We start from the raw sequence: 19,284 nt of genomic DNA, 5'->3' as shown, positions 1-19,284 counted from the left end.
ACCCGAAAAATGAACAAAAAACAAAAGGGCGAATCTGTTGTTTACTTTTGCTTTGTGGCGTAACCTGACGGGCTAAACCGTTGTTTTGGTTGAGTGGGTGGCGAATACGGTTGGGCGAAAATGGAGGCAAGCTCTTCAAAAAGGCGTAATTTGTTTTTCTCAATTTTTAATAGCAAAAACACCTTAATTAATTTCAAATTGCTCTCTGAGATGAAATTATTGCTATTTTCTATTACGTTTTGAAAAAAATGATGATTTTCATGCTTTTTTGTGAAAATAGGAATTGATCGGAGTTGCAAAATTTTGAATGTTGATTTTCTCGAAACGGCAGGATCGTAGGTTTCGCCCTTTTGAAATGTTGTTACTGAGTTATGAGAACACACCCTAAGAAGACACCCTAAGAGCAGACAACGCGTCCCGCATGTTTTTCAGCACCGTTTTTTGGACGGTACACTCCTCACGAAAAGATTGATCTCGCTGCTTGTCCACAATTATTTCGAAGAGCTCCTCCGGGGACGGCTCAGCCTTGACCTTTTTCAACATTTTTTGCTACAAAAAGTATAAACAACAATGTACAAACATTGCGAAACATATCTGGGCATATCATGGCATGCGGTCTTAATGGCTAGTACGCAGATCGGAAGGAAAGGGGTCAAGCAACAGCTTTACGAACAGCAGAACAAAGGAGAGGGAGCGATTTCTTGGGGCTTTTCTTCACCCTCTCTGACTTGCTTGCGCTGCCGCTGCTGCCCATTTGATTTTTTTCTTGACCGGTTCCTTCCGAAGTGCGTATACGGCGTATACCGCTTAAATCAGGAAAATCGCTGGACGTAATATTTGAACAAACCCTGACGGCCAGCCGGTGTGAGGCATCGGCAGAACAAAAAGGGGATATAGCACTTAATCAGCCAAGTAAAGTCCAAAGTCGGTCATTATTCAGCACTAAGGTAGCTGTTACTGTTAGTGCTGATGCAAAACTTTTCATGCTTTTACTCGTAGTTGTGAAAGCGCATATAGTGCTGAACATTGACCATGTTTTACTGATGGATGGTTACTTGGGTCCCATTTGCTAACAGTTAAAAAAAAATCGGCAGGTTTTGCGGCAGAAAAGCATAACAATAACATAACAATCATTGTATACAACAAATCCACTGCATACAACTTGCACCCAAACACCCCTCTATGACGTCATCGATCGGTTTCGAAGCAAAATCAGCTGTCAGCTGATTCGATCTCTCTCCTTCTCCTCTCTCTCTGTGAGCAGCGGACGGCTTCTGCGAGCTTTTGTTGTTATTGCTTCACACTCGTCGTCGCTGGGCAGGCTGGGGAGTGCGCTTTTATTATTATTTACATTCACTTTTCTCCCTCGGAGTGAGTCAGTTCGCAGCGCAAACGACACAAAAACGTGTGAGTGTGTGTGTGTGGCGAGGAAAAATCTCTCACATCGTGAGGAAAAAAACAAATTTCAAGCAGGTAAATAAATACAAAAATTTCCTTTCGTGTAGCCAATTGTTTTGCAACTCGCCCTAATTCCCTTTTTTTCCTGTTCCGTGACCCCACGGGGGCTCTCCGCAACAGTGAAAGTTCGATCGATTGCGAAATCGCGCTGCTGCCCAAGATGTCCGCGGAAGCATCCACAAATTCGTCACCGTCATCGTCATCGGTTGCCGTTCCGCCGTATCCGTCCAAGATGGCTCGAACCGACGTTGGGAATTCGGAAGTTCGGGCGGGTAGCGTCGGAAGCGGCTGTAGCAGTGCCGACGAGGACGAGGACGTCGAGTACTGCGAGAACTCGCCGTGGGTCTTCATTCCGGAGCCCGTGTTCGGGAAGATCTTTCTGGCGTTGGAACCACGGGACATTATGCGCGCCGGCCAGACCTGCAAACGGTGGAACAAGCTGTCTCGGGATGAGTACATCTGGCGGAAGTACTTTCAGCGCGAGTTTAACGTCGAAGCGAGCATCGGATTGAAACCAGGTGAGCGGACGAGAAGAAAGACGGGACGGGAGCTGAAGGCAGACGGTGTGACATAATTGCGACTCGCCATTCATGTATTAAAGCCAAAGGGGGGCTGCTTTTGGTGCTCTTTTAGCAGTTATTACGTCTCCGCTTTTCTCTGTTTTCTCTGTTTTTGTGCCCAAGCCGAGTGTGTATTTTGCAATGCCATCGAATCGGGTGGTGAATGCGGCGCTGGTTGGCGTTGTAGCAAAGCCGATATGGTTGTAAATCGAGTACGATGCGATTTTTTGTTTTCAAATTCGTACCGTGGGCAGGGGAGATCCTGACCTAAGTAAAGCAATACTCGAATTTGTCATACCTCAATTGCATTAAATTTGAAGAATGTACATAAAATAATTGCGAAAAACCTGAACTAAATAAGTAACAAACTGCGTTTCGAAGTAATTATGGGTCAAGGTTGTCAATTTGCAAAATTTTAATATAGGTCGCGATAACAACATCTTTGGACTGAGGATATTGAACTTCGCATGATAAACTGACTGCTTATTAGACAGCGTATAGGGCCCTGGGGTAACCGTATGTGAAGTTCGTGATTGGGAAATTCAAATGACAAATAGGCAACCAAAGTCTGCCTGTGTGGATCAATCGGACCGCGCACTGGACTCACAATCCAGAGGTCGCCGGTTCGAATCCCGGGGCGGACGCAAAAAATTCTAAGTGTAAATATAGGTATTCGGTGCCCTCTCCCCGTGCCCATACCTTCACACTTAGGAGACCCGGGAGGCGGAGTCTTGTCGCAAAAAGAACGATACACGCCTGTGGATCCGTTGACGAAACCGCAAGGTTTAAGAGGGCCACATTATAAGGTGTTACGTCGATTCCGTATAGGCAACCAAAGCAGCCGCTGACGCTAAACATGCTCGGTAAGGTTTACTCATCGAAACCATGGCCTGCTGTTTTTCTCGGGCCCCGTTCCGCATGTGTGTGAGACGATAATAAACTGTCCAAATAGCGCTCCATCACGACTTGCGTAATAATTGTTTACAAATATTTGAGCACGACCATTGATTGGCAACTTGGTGAGCTTCCTCGTGGTTTCGCTATCTATTTAATTTCGCCGGGTGTTGTTTCCACCATATTGACATGTTCTTGTTCTAGGTGCGGAATCATGGCGGGCCGAGTATAAACGCCTAACTGACAACGTTCCGATGGTGATGACCGACGTGCTGACGAATCACTCGCACCAGGTTCTACACGTCAGCTTCTCGCATAATGGGAAAATGTTTGCGACCTGCTCCAAAGATGGATTCGTCATTGTAAGTATTGACTGGTTATGTAGAGGTGCATTGTACGAGTAGATTTTCCTAACAGGTGACTTGTTTTTACAAGTCGGGTATTGATGCAGGTGCAATCGGCACTAACAAAGGAGGTGCTTGCTCCTTGATATTGTTAGATATTTAGAAAAAGAAAGAAGAACGACTTTTATTGGATGTTAATATTTATTTTCTCTTATTCCAAAAGGTTTGGAACTCGGCCTACCCGTCAACGATCCGCGACTCATACGATATGCGCAAGCTGAGCTGGAAGTACACCCAGTTTTCCCAGTTCAACCAGAGCGACACGCTGCTGCTGGTGTCGGGCGTCCACTTCGGTGCCCCGCACAGCACATCCGGCGAGATTGCCGTTTTCACCGTTCAAGGTACGTTAGACGCTTCAGCAGGTTGAGTTAACATTTATGCTAATCAATTTCTTTTGGCTTTTTTCAGGCGGCTTTCGGTTGAAGTGTCGGGTGGCCAACCGTCCGTACGATATTTTTGGCTCGTGGTTCAGCGATCAGCACCTGCTGTCCGGGGACTTGAACTGGCTGGCCCATTTGGTGAGTACGTCATTTTTGTGGCTGAACAAGGCCAACCAAGAGGTCGATTCGGAGCACACGCCCATTCGCAACCAAATGTACAAATTCTACAACCGGAACGCCAGCTCGATTCGGGCGATTATGGTTGCAAACTGTCCGTGGTTGAACGACGAATCGGTAGCGAAGAAGGACGAAAGTGCCGGGGAAGGAACGAGCAAGACCACCGTCATCGATGACGACGAGGATGACCGGCGGATAGGCAACCCCCTGTCGCACTACCAGATGAACCAGGACCAGGCGATGGATGACGTTTACCGTGCGGGACGAGGTTCGTACAGCTCGGCTTTGCCTGTTAACCCCGATTTTATCCACAGGGCGTAGTGTTTATTCCAGATATCGACCTCGATTTCCCATACATCCCCTTGGAGAACCACGACTACGCTAGTCCAATCCACTATCTGGACGAGTTTCGGCGAGAGTACGAGGACAGCTACTACGAATCATCTGACGACTGCCTGGACGACGACGACGACCAAGAAGATGACGACATGTCCGAGGTTGACGATCTGGACAACATCTGTCCAAAGTATCTGATCTTCTCGACCGGTTCCAAAACCTACACCCCGCACCAGATTGGCTTCAAGCGAATAGGCAACGTCAACTTCCCGCGCCGAATCGACCCCGGTCCCTCGCTGAAGGAACGGATCGCGCTACGGGAGCGACAGCGCGAGTTGGAGGTAATTATGCGCGAGATGTCCCAGGAAGAAATCCGCCTCCAATATATCTTGCAGAACGAAACGCCCCCGGTCGAGCCGAACTGGGCCAACTACGAGTCGGTTTCGGACCGGTTCGACAAGATTGACAAGCTGATTGATCTGCACGGCCACATCATCGGGATGGGGCTGAGTCCGGACCACCGGTATCTGTACGTCAACAGCCGGCCGTGGCCGAAGAACTACGTGATACGGAACCCGCTGGAGCCACCGCCGATCGCGCAGGAGATCGACATCCATGTGATCGATTTGATGACGCTGAAGAAGGTCGGCACGATGCTGCGGGCGCACAAGGCGTACACGCCCAACACCGAGTGTTTCTTCATCTTTTTGGACGTTTGTGATAATTATGTTGCTAGGTAAGTAGGAAAAATTCTTGTATGTTAGTCAGGTTACGCACTCGCTCCTAGCTCCACCCAATCTGCTGATTTTCACTATTCACATTACTTATTTAGGAAAAAAAACTGTTTATAGAAACTTGCTTGCTCTACTGAACTCATTGAACTATTTATCAACCGATTTCAGTTGAAAACGCTTTTTATGAGCTGTAATTGAACGTCAAAAAGCTGATATGGCAACATTGGAGGCACGCTGAAGTTAGATGCTTTTCCCCTCGTAGTCAGGGTTGCCACATTTGATTCTGTATTTTTTAGGGTCAAAAATCTGTATATCTGTATCAGGGGGACGAAATCTGTATTTGGAATCTGTATTGACATTTTTAAACAATTTTTCAAAAAACAAAATATTCTTAATTGTTTTTTAATGCATAAAAATGCTACACAATCTAAAATTTAATGTATGGGCTCATCCAGCAATTGAAAAAAAAATGTAAAGAATTAAAATTATTTAATTTTAATAAAAAATCGGGAAAATCTGTACATCTGTATGTTTTTCTTAAAATCTGTATTTCTTTATATACAGATTCTGTATGACCTCATCACCTCAAAAATCTGTAAAATACAGATAAATCTGTATTTGTGGCAACCCTGCTCGTAGTACGTTGTATTTTTTGTAACGCTAAGTAGTCGGCCACCAGAATGTTTCTAACTCTCTAGATGATGAACCATGCCATCTTCTCATATTAAATTGGCGCTGATCCCTGATTTGCCTGAGGGGATTAGAAGTCTAAATAAAGATCGAGAATTAATCTGGTGCTGGTTCTATATTTAGGCGAGACCACACAATACCCAATGACCTCTCTGTCATTCTGAAATGGGTCGTTGGGTTATCACCACCTAATATCCTGAGACTGAGATAAGCTTCATCAGCACAAATCAAGTCTGATAAAAAAACTATACTTTCCCGTAGTTTTGCTTCCGGCAAGCGCAATGCTTTAAAACCTTGTTTTTTAAGTTAGCCCCAGCAAAAAAAAAAAAAAAGGCGTCGCATCTTGCAGGTCAATTTTTCGAAAACATGCCAAATTTTGATCACCTTTACGGAGCTCCACGTTGTTTTTTTGAAATTAAATATGTCTTTATTGAACTTTCTTATAATAATTACATTTCTTTCACATGCTAAGTGGTATGGCTTAATGCTCTTCATCTTTATTGTATTTTTCGTTTTATTATTAACTGGTCACATTCATTTATTAACTTCAAATTGTTTTACATTTTTGCATTGAATTGAATACATTTAAGTAAAAAAGAAAAAAAAAAACCTTTTAACAACTAATCGTTACTTAAACTAAAATAAAAATTCTTTGAATTATTCAAAATCATTAAAACGAGTAAACTACGAACTGTATTTTAAGATAAATCCTCATAGCATTCTCACTTGGTCTGCACGAGATTCGGAACAAACCAAGTGTTGTTGTCATCTCGATGAAAATGTTCAAAAGTTCATGTGGTGAAAACAGGTCACTACTGCCTTCACCCGTTGATGCTGGTTGGTTTTCCCTCGGTTGCTGACTGAAGCCAGGAGGTGTTGTATTCTCTGTAACTTTTTGCCGCTGATTCAACGGCAATGGCTGCAGAATTGGAACCACTCGAACAGATCCCGCTCCTGGTGACGCCAAAGCAGGAAAATCCACGTCCGTGAAAGTTGGTGGTTTTTTGCAGCGATTTGGTTGGTGCCTCGTCGTCACTTGCTGCCGAATTTTCACAAACTCAGCTCGTTTTGGGCGGCTTCGATTCTTGGTCGAATGGTTGCCACCGCAATTGAAGCATTTCGCTTCGATGTTCTCGTTGATTGTTTCGCAAGTTTGAGTTTTGTGCTCACCTCCGCAGGTTGCACAACGACTCTTGATGAAACAGTTCAAATTGCAAGCAGTTCGAACATTGCGTCACGTCACGGTGCACTGGACGATAACGTTCCCAAGTCACGATGATGTTGAAAATTACCCGAACTGCTTTCAGCTCAGATGGCGTTGTCGAACCTTTCTCGAAATGAACCAGGTACAGTTGATCACGATACTTGATGTCCTTGTTATGTCTCGTCATCTTGAAGACTTCGATAACGTTCAACTTAAGAGTTTTCAGCACACTCACATGTCCCGCCTAAGTAAAATGCGCCAAAAAACCATAGATAAACAAACAAATTTATGAATTCAGTGTAAACTTGGTGGATGAAATTTTTTAGCTTAAAACTATTTTTTATGCAAATAAAAAAAATGTTTTCGGCTTCTTTTCCATGGTGCGGCGGGGCAAAATCAACTAATGTTGCATTAAACGTGATTTGTGAACCTACTAGGAGCGACATAATCCATTTAGAGGTTATATACATGTAAATCGTAAAAAATGTCAGAGGTTGGTATGAGCACACATTCAAACTTTTTTTTCGAATCTTTTTACAGGGCATTAAAATTTACATTTTTATCTATTAACAAAATAAATATGAAGACATTTGGATGTACCATTGCCGATATATAGCAGTTTCAAAAAACGGATGCCACGATATCTCAACACTGCTTTGACCAAATCGGCTCAAAATTTTTGTGAAGACTCGCTAAACCGGTCCTGTTTGCATGACGAAGGCCGATTTTCAAAAACTTAATCTAAACAAAATTATCTATATATTCTTATATATATTTTCGACGGTTTTGTTCGAACGCGAATCAGTTGAATACGGAGCATCGGATCGAGGTGCTCTTTGTTGCGTTGGATTCGGTTAAGCCCAAGGAAGGTTTATATGCTAAAAAATCCCACTTTGGCCACTCTGGAACCGATTCCGGAAAATCTGCAGATTGTATGGGAACAGTAACGTAAAATAAAATTTTGATCATAGGAGGCCGAATAAACAAATAAGCTAAAAACGTCACGAAAAGAAAAAAAACAAGACGAAGTTTGTCGGGTAAAGGTAAGAACAAGATTGTCCGTCAGGCCTGAACGCAAAGCTAAAAACAAGATTGCCCGTTCGACGCAGTGGTGAACGCAGAACGCTGTGCCAGTTCGATTTTTCCATCAACTGTCAGTCGAACAATCTGCAGGGGTTGCTTTGTTCAATGATCGATGACTGGCAGGCTATGATGACAGGCGCAAAATTTTGCGTTTGCGTTCAGGACTGACGGACAATCTTGTTCTTACCTTAAGGCTTGTTTTCATATAAAAAATCGACAGTTTTTGATTTTTGTATTTAAAAAAAAAGTAAATTTCAAAATCGGGCTTCGTCATGTACACAGGATAAGTCTTCAGAGTCTTAACCACAAATTTCAGCCAATTTGTTCCATCCCATCTCGAGATATCGTGGCACCCGTAAATGAACTCGGTGATTAGAAAAAAACGTTCATAAAGTTTGACAGTTCGCTTTTCGCATGGCAAAATTGAGAACTTAAATCGTATCTTACTCAGTTCAGTCACGAAATATCTTCATGAAACTTTCAGGAGTTATTGAAAATCATCTTTTTAGTGAAATTAGTGAATTTTCTGTAACCTTAAATTTTGTGATTTTCTACATGTATGTAACCCCTTAACCAAAATTTCATAACTTTTGATTGTTTTTATAAGGCAGGAAAAGAGTGGTCCATTCTGCCCCCTGTGGGTTTTAATTTAACACTTCCACCACAAAGCCTCTAAATTGATTTGAGGTTCCGTGGTTGTTTGATTACCTTCGTAATAGCTCCTGGTAACATTATAAACATTGAACAAACTTTTTCAAACAATCTGACTTTCGAGAAAGCTTCTTTAAGAACTTCGAAATAAACCACATTTGCGTGGTTTTGTCAATAAATTTACATTTTTGCTCATAATTTGAAAAATACAATTAATTTAAGCGTCGTTTTCGGTGTGGTGATGTTATTTGACGGCTTTATAAGACCCTCCATTCTAAAGCCCAAAATCAAGGGTGACCCATTCTGCCCCCCTGCCCCTATCATTCACGATCATGTCTGATCAGTCTGCAAATTCAAGTTTTTTTGCTAACATTCCATCCTTTTGTTGAATCGCCGGCTTCTTGGGAAGGCATCAGTATTGACGAATGAAGTAGGGATCTTCAGAGGTTACAGAGTGAACCAATGGTTGGTTCCACTAATCGATTTTTTATTCAGCTGATCCGTCAATAACAGAGTAGCAACTAATTTGGCAGTCAACCACGATTATGCTAATTATTTATGAGAATTTCTTTGTACAAAGGACCTCACGAAAAATAAATAAGAAGAAAAAAATATCTGTGAATTCATTGAAATAAAGTTCCTTTAATATTTTACGAATTTTCAATGTGTGTTTCCCACATGATACAAAATGGAAAAATAAACAACCATAAAAGTCAAGTCTGACTATAATATTGTTTTAATAAATCGATTTTATCTCCCTCCCAGCGGTGCCGAGGACATGCACGCGTACCTCTGGGACCGCTACTACGGTGTCTGCCTGGCCAAGTACCAGCACGGGGACGTGGTCAACAGTGTGGCGTTCAACCCGCGGGACAACGAAATGCTCGTAACCACCAGCGATGATTACGAAATCAAGGTAAGTCTTGCGCGTCACGATGCTGCTCGATGGTTTAAGTTTGGTTCTAATCGAATTTTGCAACAAAAATTCTAGATCTGGCGATCGCTTTCCCAGGCGAAGAAGCTCGGCATCCAACCGGTTGGCAAAGCGGTCGAGTTTCGGAAGGCGAAATCCAAAGCGGCTCCCCCGTCATAGAAAAGTGCGAGATTGTATCACGTTTATAATATTGCTTAATTTGTTGAAACACTTTTTATCTGTTATGCGTGCCCGTTCGGTCGAGCTCTAGTCGTTTAGTGAAAATTAAAAAAAAACATCGTGGAACGATCAAGTGAAATGAAGTCAATTTGGAAAAGGTTGGGTGAATATCTCGTAAGAAAGGAAGAAGAACAATGAAAAAACGCCTGCCACATTTAGACAGAAAAAATATGTGAAAAGTTCTATTTTGGAATGTAACAGTGTTTATTACAAAGATATATATTTCCCCTTTTTCCTCTATCAATGTTCAATCACAAATCAGATGTTTTGTACATACATTTTCTCATTATATAGGGCAAACAATCACACTGATTTAACTGATTTGGTTTGTTACACACACACATACACATACACATAAACACATACACACGTTTACTTGTCGTGCAATGCAATCGTAACAAAATTCAATGCTTTAACAAATCACAGATTTAGATGAAATATTTGTGAAAATTTAGAATTTTTATTCTATTTTACTGTTTTAAATAAAAAACATAAATCACATAAACTGTCTTGCGTTCTTTTCTTTTAGTAAAACCACTCATCTGGAACTTCTTGGTGCTCTTGTTTTTCTTCAGTTCAAGATGAGTTATTAAGTGATGACCTGTCCCGTTGCATGCGACCAAGTTCACGTGAAGGCACTTTTGGGTGTCGCCGTCGTCGTTTTGGACGCCGAGGTCTTTTTCTGCTCCAGCGCTTCCCGCTCGCCGTACAGATCCAACGTGCGTCCGTACCACCAGACCAGCACGTCGAAGAACACACCAATCGCCGTTAGTCCTGCGAGGGAAAGAAAAATAAACATCAGAAAATCTGCCCCAAAAAAAAAAAAAAAAGTCCCGATGATGCCGTCTTACCGAGCGCCGTCAGGTTGATGTAGTAGCGGAACAGGCGCTGGTCGTACAGCTGGCAGTTCCCCCGCTTGCCGCACTCCTCCGTCCACACCAGGCAGGTGCTGTCGATGATGCGACCGTACAGGATCGGGCCCGGGATGAGCGCAAACAGGCTGATCATCATCAGTATCAGCCCCTGCGTGAACGATTTGTCCTCCTTGGCGACGCATCTGTGATGGGAGAGGAGGGTGTTAAGAGTTACGCTTAGTATTTATGTTTCAATACTTCTATACTTTTTAAAACTTTGTATAAATCTTTTCAGGGCCAACTTAAAAAAAAATGGTAATCTGGGAAAATGGTTCAAGGCAACGGTCCTGATTTTCGGTTCAATGAACAGAAACCACTCACTCATCTCCTATCCATTCGTCGCCTATTCCAACCCGCTAGCATTCATGAGCGAATGAGTCTCACAAGCAGCCAGCGAGTGGCCCGAACTATTCACTCAGCGAACAAATACATCGTGAAAATATTTGCCTACTCCGTCGCTCGACGACACTCACACATTACCATGCTCAGCGAAGAGCCACTCTCACAAAATGCCAGCGCGGCAGTCTTTTTGTCTTCACGCCCTCAGTTTGCCATCAATTTGATTATTTCTTGGTGGAAGTTTCTGTGAATGGTGCCAATAATGTTATGAAATCAAAATAAATGCACAATTTACGAGTATAACGAAGCGCATCAGAGAAAAAATGTTTTCAGTTCAGAGTGATCGGAGACGATCGGCTTGTCTGAACCGTTCGGAGACTGAGCCGATCAGAGAGAGAGAAGAGTAGAAAAGAGAGTGTTCGGGAGCGAATGCACTATGGGGTTTCAGGCGGCCATAAATCGAAAAACCGACATACTCTAATTATTTTTTTGGTATTTTTTTTCGAAAATAAACATTCTAACTAAGAAAAATCCGGAGTTTGAAAGTTGTAGGTTCAATATTCACTGAATTGCAGACCTTCAAAGGCGAAAATGGTAAGAAAATACATGTTTTTTTGACAAAAAAATGATTATTTTTCATAGTTGTACTGTGTAGCTGTTTATGTATTTTTTCCTGCATCATTATAAATATTCAGAAAGGTAATTGATTCAACTTTTCAATAACATTTTACAAAACACACTTTTATAGGCTAAAAAAAAATAATAAAAATCAAAAAAGATGGATTTTTATTCAAAATTTAGTTTTTTTCAACTTTGTTAAGGCTGGTACAAATATTTTTAAAAGTTTTTGTCACCCCCTTCAAAATTGGCCCGAAAAATCAGGGGGCAAAAAAAATATTTTTACAATAAACTTCAAAATTTTAATGAAAATTCAAGTGCAACCAGCTGAAATCAAATTAAAATACATTCTTCTGCGTTTAATATCATTTTTAGCATGTTTGGGTTTATTAAAAAATCTTAAGATTTTTTGAAAATTTTCGATGCAAAATCTTTTTTTTCGATACAATTTTTGTTTTTGTCAGATCTAAGATTTTTTGAAAACTAATGATTGCAAAACAACTGAACTGGTGTAAAATGCATTTTAAAACACTTTTTTCATTTAAATGTGAAGACTATGGCTTGTTATTTAAATTTTTATATTTTTTTATTTTTTTGCCCCCCCCCTTGACTTCGGCCAGGGCCGAGGGACAAAAACTTTTTTAAATATTTGCATCGGCCTAATGGAGTACTTTTTTGTGTGCATTTGTGCGATCTGAAAATTTTGCAGCTTAAAATTTGAACCATGTCCTAACTTGTCTCCAAATTTCAAAGTGCACTTATGTGCACTTTTTGAGTTATGCCATTTTGAACATTTTGATTCATGCAAGAAAATTAATGATTTCGCGTATACGCTTGGTTAAAATCACATTATTTACCTGCGGAGGCAGAAATGACGTACCTGCTATGTATGTTTTGAAATTGATTTGATATTCATGACTTTGTTGGTACCGTAAACTGGGGTGACTTTGATAGCCCGGGGTGACTTTGATAGGTTTTTCAAATGCCCGTCAAATTAATATTTAAACATTTTTGAGAATTTTGAGTATGTAAGCATTAAGGAAAGCTTATTATCGAACATATATGCAAAAATGTGACTGTTACATTGGATGTATCAAAAATAGTGGCCAAATCAAATTTCTATCAATGTCACCCCGGGCTATCAAAGTCACCCCAGTTTACGGTACTTAGGTACGTTTAATAAAATTAGAAATTCCTATTCTAAGTATTTTACAGAAACGATTCGTCGAATATTCATATCAGTTCGTTGTTGTGTTCTTTTGAAAGTATGGATAATAATACCGTAGTGTCCCTGTACGATAAAACGAAGCACTATTCTGAAAACGTGAGAACTGCTTTCGAGTATATTTGTAAGAATTACAACATTGCAGAACCATCACATGATCATCTCAGGAAAAACCCACAGACACAGAGGAAAAACTACGCATGCTGTTCTGTAGCTTCAAAACGAGGTATACAAAAGCCCATAGAAGAAGTTCATATTTTAAGTAATCTAACGACAATCGGTTACATAGTGATTTTGATTTAGAAGAATTTATCGTGGAAAACGTGAATTTTGCAAGTGGATCAACCAAAAACGTGGACGAGAATCCATACAATGTTCCATAAAATAAACCGTCTAAAATTCTAAAACACCGCAAAAATCAAATTTTAATTGGAGGGGAATGGGAGGGGGTCTTCAAAGAGAGGTGGATTTAAACTCAAGAAAAAGAGGAGGGAGATTGAACGTAAATCAGAAACTTTAACATAGCATAAACCGCCATTCCGTGCATCAAATAGACAGAGCAAGAATATCAAAATTCACCACTTTAATGCATGTGGCCTCAAATATATGAAAAAATCGAAAATTAAACTTTTTTTTGGAAAAATATCAAAATTCATTTGTTTTCATTATACTAAGTACAAACAACACAAAAAAGTCACAAAAAAGCAAAAAAATACACCCAAAGGAAAAATATATCTCAAAATCTGCAACATTGGATTTGCTGCAGAAAATGTCATATTTTATAACATTTTTTGCAGCAAGCCCGTAGATCATTTTTGCCCGCGTGTAAAAATTTCAGCGATCTGCAGTTCTCACCAACACATATAAAGCTGGCCCGTCCCCGAGCAACACTCCAAAGAGAAGCATATGTTGGTGCTCTTTCACTCACTTTTCATCAAGCGTCCATGGCGCGGTGGTAGCGTGTCTGATCAATTACCAAGAAGTTGGTGGTTCAATCCTCGTTCTGCTAAATGTTTTTTTTTTTGTGAAATACAACCAAAAAGCCGTCGGTAATGTCGATAATTGTCGGTAACGGGCAAAAATGTCATACTCCTATATCGCAAAAAATGCATGAGGACAGATTTCATGCAGATTCTGATATACTTTCATGCCGCCATGCGTCACAATCATGCGACTGCCAGTTGGGTGTATTTTTGGCCGCTCGCTTATATGGAAATACCCCCTTATATGGAAATACCCCATAGTGGGTTTCAAAGTGACAAACAGTAGGAATTCATCAGGACAGTATCGCGTCGCCTGCTATTTGTGCTCGCGAATGGAGTGGTTGATTTTGAGCAATCAGGACCCTTGGTTCAAGGGACCACACGAAAATAGTAGGCTAGTTTAGAAATTATGATTGTTGGATTAATATGATCCACTTAAAATTATTAGTTTCGCTTGGTTTACACATATTGTCCATCAATAAAAAGTGACAGGTAATTTTTCGACGTGTGACGATACCTGCAAGCAGGGAAGGGAAATAAGTACCTGCACTTGATGTAAGGTAACTACGATAAGCACCGAACTTTAAAATATTTGGGTGCGGTGCTGGTGCATATTTTTCAAACAAGGTAACTATGACCTGTCTTTTTTTTACCACAGAAAAAAATATTGTTGTCAAGATTGTCATTTAGAACTTGGTTTTTGGTCAGTTCCTAGCAGATTCTGTATTTCTTGAGGAGCCATGGCATGTTACAATGTGCCCAAAATTAGACATCAGTGACCGAATTGTGAGTGTAGATCTTGAGAAGAAGACGGCTTCGAGTCCTATTTTTGGGCAGACTTTCGAAATGGTGAAAAATACTGTCTTCATGTGACCCGGAATAGGGTCAATTGGCGTGGAGGCACTGAATCCTTCAAAAATATGAGGCAGAAGAGTGTGAAAATGAACCGTGAATAATACAGGATGTTCTTGGAGCAGCTGTTTCGACCTAATGAAAAGCCACTTTGAACGCAGGACACAATCCCCTTGTGCCCCTCAATCTCTGAGAAACTTTTCAAAAATGTAATCCGTCAATTCTCGCAAGGTCAAACCCAAAAAATCCAAGAAGCAAGATCATTGACTTTTAAACTTACACCTACAGCAATTATTTCCAAATCTACATACAAATTTCATCAATCTAATGCCTAAATTAAAAAAAAACGTTGCAAAAAATAAGCACCTTCAAACTGGGGTGCTTATAAGCACCCAAAATAATGGGTTCTGGTGACAACTAAACTGCCCTGATCGCATAAATGTCCTATATGCATTTTAATCGATTTCGAGTTATTGATGCAGTTTGATTCTAAATTGTGTGCTCTTTCGAAAGAGCCTATAACATCCAGTACTTTGTTCTAGAAATCAAGAGGAAATCCAGTGTTTTCGCGAAAACTTAACACGTAGCCTTATGTATGGGACAAACTTCAAATGCGTTTTTCTCAGCTTGCTGTTTTTGCATATGGGACATTTATGCGAACATGGGCAGTAAAGCACTGCACCTTTGATCCCTTGTAGCAGATCCCTTGTGGTTACAGTGAGCAATTCCAGTCAATCAGTCTGATTTCAAACCTTTTTAATGAAATAATTTTGCGATTGCAAATTTGACTTTAAATATAAAAATATTTTTTTGATTTCTTTTAAATTGGCAACACTGCCAAATGAATTTTGACAATCTTAGATCGAATGACGATTTTTTTTCATCTGAAACAATATCCAAAAAAGAAAATTTCCCAAAAAATGTTCTGCGCATTTTGTGTGTGTGTGTGTAAAAAAGATGAATTTAGAAAAAGGATATTTTTTTCAAAGTGTAACTATTTTTTTCTATTTTTTTTGTATTTTTTATTTGGATGAAACTGTGTAAATTTTTTCCATGACCAAAGGGGCGTTCTGCATAATAAGTTTGGCTATTAAAATATTCAAAAATCTGTAACTCGAGAATAGATTTTATATTTGGTGTATTCGGCAAAGTTGTAGGTAATTCTCAGATTACCATCGGAAATCTGCTCTCAACTTACAATTTTTGGATTTTCCAATAGCCGATGCAAAATGTCTTTTTGGTAAAAAAAAACACACAGTTAAAAAAAATTAAAAAAATTAAATGACACGCCAAAGTCCCAACATTTCAATGCAAAACGTGTTTTAAAATTTATTTTACACTAGTTCAGATGTTTGCAATCATTACACCGTCAAAAAAAAAAATATGTGCAGGCTCAACTCGAATGGAAGCATGATGTTTGGGGTCTCCAGAAACACGTTTACTTTGAATTTTTCAAAAATATTTATTGAATATTTAGACAGGGCCGAATGATTTTTCTTCAAAGTTTGTATGGAGAATAACTGCTGTTCGCTACTCATGCAATTTTTGAACTGTATACAACAGATACAACAAAAACCATTCGGCCCTGTATTTTTGAAAAATTCGAAGTGCACGTGGTTCTGAAAATAAAAATTTTAGCGAAAAAAAAACTTTAAGCATCCATTTTTGCCTTCCTCACCTTACTGAGGAAAGGCTATAAAATCACTCGAAAAATGAACTTATTAATCCGACCTCGTAGACCTACCTTCACGTATATATATCGACTCAGAATCATGCTCTGAACAAATGTCTGTGTGGATGTGTGTAGTGGACAAAAAAAATGTCACTCGATTATCTCCGGACTGGATCAACGGATTTTGGCTGTATAAGCCTCATTCGATCCGTCTTGGGGTCCCATAGGTCTCTATTCAAAATCAGCAAGTTTAGTTAAATACTTCAAAAGTTATGCTAAAAAAACGATCTTGGCGTATGTCCGGAAGATTGTAAAAAGGGTGTTTTTCCAAGAAAACCTATCATGTTATACATTTTCAGAAAGGTATTGAAAAGACCTTTCCAATGAGCCCAAAACATAAAAGATCTGACAACCCTATCAAAAGTTATTACAATTTAAGTGTTATTTATACACTTTTTTGAGGCCGGATCTCAGATATTTCAATAAAAATGATGTCCGGGTCTGCGGACACTATCAAAAGAAATAAGTAATAAAGTTGATTAGTTAAACATGCTAAGGGGGAATGTTGCTATTTTTACTGAATGTATTGACTTTATGAATGTGAGGAAGGCACCAACCGCCTAAAGGTGAATTAAGTAACGTTTTTTTAAATTCAAGAGATTTTTAAATCAACCCAAACATGCTAAAAATGATTTCAAACGCAGGGGAATGCATTTTAAATTGATTTTAGATGACAAAAACTTTAAATAAAATTTGCAATAGCCTAAACGAGTAAAATCAAACTCACCTGTAATTGACCAGCAGATTGCCGATGCGTCCGGACGCCCCGAAGCAGTTGATAATACTGGATATGATGGAGAACAGGTAGAACCCGAGGGCACACCCCTTCAGACAGGCTCCCGGGATGAGCCGAGCCGTAAAGGGACTCTCCGTGGTGGTGCTTCCCGACGGGGTGCTGGTGGTAGATTCCTGCTCACCACCAACCTCCCTTCGTCGTCGTTCGATGGGTTTCTCGCTTGTCCCAGCGTTGAGCTCTTTTTGTACTGTGACATCTGGGGAATCGTCCTCCGTGTTGGCGGTTGGCGCTTCGTCGTCCTCGTCATCGTAAATGTACACATCGTCCAGGGCTGATCCGGTGGACGTACTTGGGGGTGGCACATTCGTGGCATTTTCCAGTGGCGGACGATTTGTGCTGGTGGCGGTCGTTGAGGGAATACTGCTGGTTGTGAAGGTACTGCTGCTGCTGCTGGAACTCGCTTCAGTGGTCCACGGTTTAGTAAATGGTTCGGTTGATCTCATCGGGGTCGACGTGTACATTTCCCACGGAAGTTTCGTAATCGGCGAATAGTTTTCATTTTGGCACGTGCACTGATCGTAGTATTTGCCCTTGGCATTCCACTGATCGCAACCGGCGTGACAGGCGGAGAAGAACGTTATTCCGGTGTCCTCCTGACACACCGGCGAGTAAGGAATACCCTCACAGTGGCACCGACTGTTACAGACCGTACTCAGGTTCAACCTGCCCTCGACAAGTGGCATCGTTCCGTCCGGACAGGTTAAGAACAGGTACGAAAACTGTCCCATCATGTACCCAATCCCGACGATCACGTTCCAAAAGAGTAAAATCTTGGGTGAAGGCTTCTTCTTCGAGATGACCACCCCAGAAATGAGAAATCCGGCCACCATGCCAAACAGCGTGATGGGACCGGTGATGACCGTGGCGTTGGCCGTCGTCTTGTGGAACTGCACCTCGATGTACTTGCTCAGGAAGGTGATGTAGCCGCTCGAGCCGAGGATGTAGAAAATTCCAGAGATGATGTTGCACATCAGCAGCTTGTTGCGAAGCAGGCGCATCAGCGCTTTGGGGAAGTCTGGAAAGATTCATGAATTATTAATTGCAAATTTTAGGTTTCAATGAAAACTTGTTTGCTTTTCTGTTTTCAAAATGTTCTATCCAAAAAATGGTTTTTTAGACGAAAAGCCTGTTTTCCCATATAAAGTACAATGCGTGGAGGCGCATGGTGACTCATGTCAATTTCAATTGTTTATGAATAAGCCTTATTTGATGTCGTATTTCACCTTAAATTATTATAAACTTTTAAAACAAGTATTCTTTCATTTTTGTATTTCTAATTGCATTTATCTTGTTTAGATCTTGTTTTCTAGTGGTTTCAATTATCTAGGACAAAACAAAAAACTACTGCAAACTTATTATGACATAAAAGATAGGATGTTTTTTTTCAAAGCATTGGCAATGTCAATGTTCTGAACATTTTGTGGTCCATTCTGCATGCAAAAATAGGCCGAGGACCGAAATTTTAGCCAAATCCATGATGGGGAACCCATCGGCCTAGAGTTTTCAATTTTTCGACCTTGTATGAAAATCGTTATAAAAAATCGGGTATTCCATTTTCAATCAAAGTAGGCATTTTGGGGGTTAAAACTTAACCATGGTAACCATGGTTAACCATTACAGCAAAATCGCACTAATTTGCTGCCGAAAATCACAAAAAGTCGTTATTTCGTCGCCGTCGTGCTAACTTGTCGTACGTGCATTTTGGGCCAAATTGAGTTAAGAACGCCATTTTGTGCAGTTCACAATGCCTCACCTTTTGACCTTCACAGATCCCCAAAATTCGATTTCAATCTTGAGATATTCAACGAAACTCACTTTTCATATGAAAGTAGTTTCAAGCTTGTCGTGCTATCTTGTCACTCCCTGAAAATTGATGTAAGTGCGACAACTGGCCAAAGGGATTTCAGATCAGAACGCGTTTGACGCACGTACAAGTTAGACTACCGTACACATTTGTTAACTCCAGCAACCAACTTCAACCAAACTTCTGGACAATGCACAGTATGGTCAACCGAACAAAACGTGTTTGTTACTGTTTACATTGCGAGTTTTCGTTTTTGTTTATTCAAGGTCACACATTAAAACGCGTTTTTCTCGGAAC

At 40.6% G+C, this 19,284-nt stretch overlaps 2 protein-coding genes across 6 annotated transcripts in view; one reads left to right on the top strand and one right to left on the bottom strand.

The window, feature by feature from the left end:
- Positions 1-1,294: 1,294 nt before the first annotated feature.
- LOC6037876 (F-box/WD repeat-containing protein 5) lies at positions 1,295-10,162 on the top strand. 3 transcript variants are annotated; one of them, XM_038257846.1, is made up of 9 exons: positions 1,296-1,473; positions 1,579-1,976; positions 3,117-3,274; positions 3,480-3,657; positions 3,725-4,141; positions 4,195-4,550; positions 4,605-4,945; positions 9,337-9,487; positions 9,563-10,162. In XM_038257846.1, exons 2-9 carry the CDS (start codon positions 1,619-1,621, stop codon positions 9,662-9,664), a joined length of 2,061 nt encoding a protein of 686 aa, XP_038113774.1. In that variant the 5' UTR covers positions 1,296-1,473; positions 1,579-1,618; the 3' UTR covers positions 9,665-10,162. The 3 variants fall into 3 exon arrangements, with proteins under 3 accessions (XP_038113773.1, XP_038113772.1, XP_038113774.1); XM_038257845.1 differs by having other exon boundaries at positions 1,295-1,473; positions 4,207-4,945; XM_038257844.1 differs by having other exon boundaries at positions 1,295-1,473; positions 4,195-4,945.
- Positions 9,910-19,284, bottom strand: part of LOC6037875 (solute carrier organic anion transporter family member 74D) — a 63,897-nt gene continuing 54,522 nt past the window's right edge. For all 3 annotated transcript variants that reach the window (XM_038257841.1, XM_038257843.1, XM_038257842.1), the window contains exons 5-7: positions 17,115-18,198; positions 10,576-10,781; positions 9,910-10,498 (exon numbers count right to left, since the gene is read on the bottom strand). In XM_038257841.1, the coding sequence (XP_038113769.1) occupies positions 10,350-10,498; positions 10,576-10,781; positions 17,115-18,198 (1,439 nt within the window). In that variant the 3' untranslated portion in view covers positions 9,910-10,349. The remainder of the gene's footprint in view (positions 10,499-10,575; positions 10,782-17,114; positions 18,199-19,284) is intronic.

The sequence above is a fragment of the Culex quinquefasciatus genome, chromosome 2 (genome assembly GCF_015732765.1).
Source record: "Culex quinquefasciatus strain JHB chromosome 2, VPISU_Cqui_1.0_pri_paternal, whole genome shotgun sequence".
NCBI classification, from domain to species: Eukaryota; Metazoa; Arthropoda; class Insecta; order Diptera; family Culicidae; genus Culex; species Culex quinquefasciatus.
The sequence above is the reverse complement of the archived record's forward strand: the minus strand, read 5'-3'. Positions and strand labels throughout refer to the sequence as shown.

What these genes read in the sequence shown, in the direction of transcription:
- LOC6037876 (XM_038257844.1), top strand. Translation starts at nt 1,619, where the DNA reads ATGTCCGCGGAAGCATCCACAAATTCGTCACCGTCATCGTCATCGGTT. An exon ending in GAGCATCGGATTGAAACCAG is followed by an intron (nt 1,977 to 3,116) that starts GTGAGCGGACGA and finishes TTCTTGTTCTAG; the next exon opens with GTGCGGAATCATGGCGGGCC. An exon ending in TGCCGTTTTCACCGTTCAAG is followed by an intron (nt 3,658 to 3,724) that starts GTACGTTAGACG and finishes GGCTTTTTTCAG; the next exon opens with GCGGCTTTCGGTTGAAGTGT.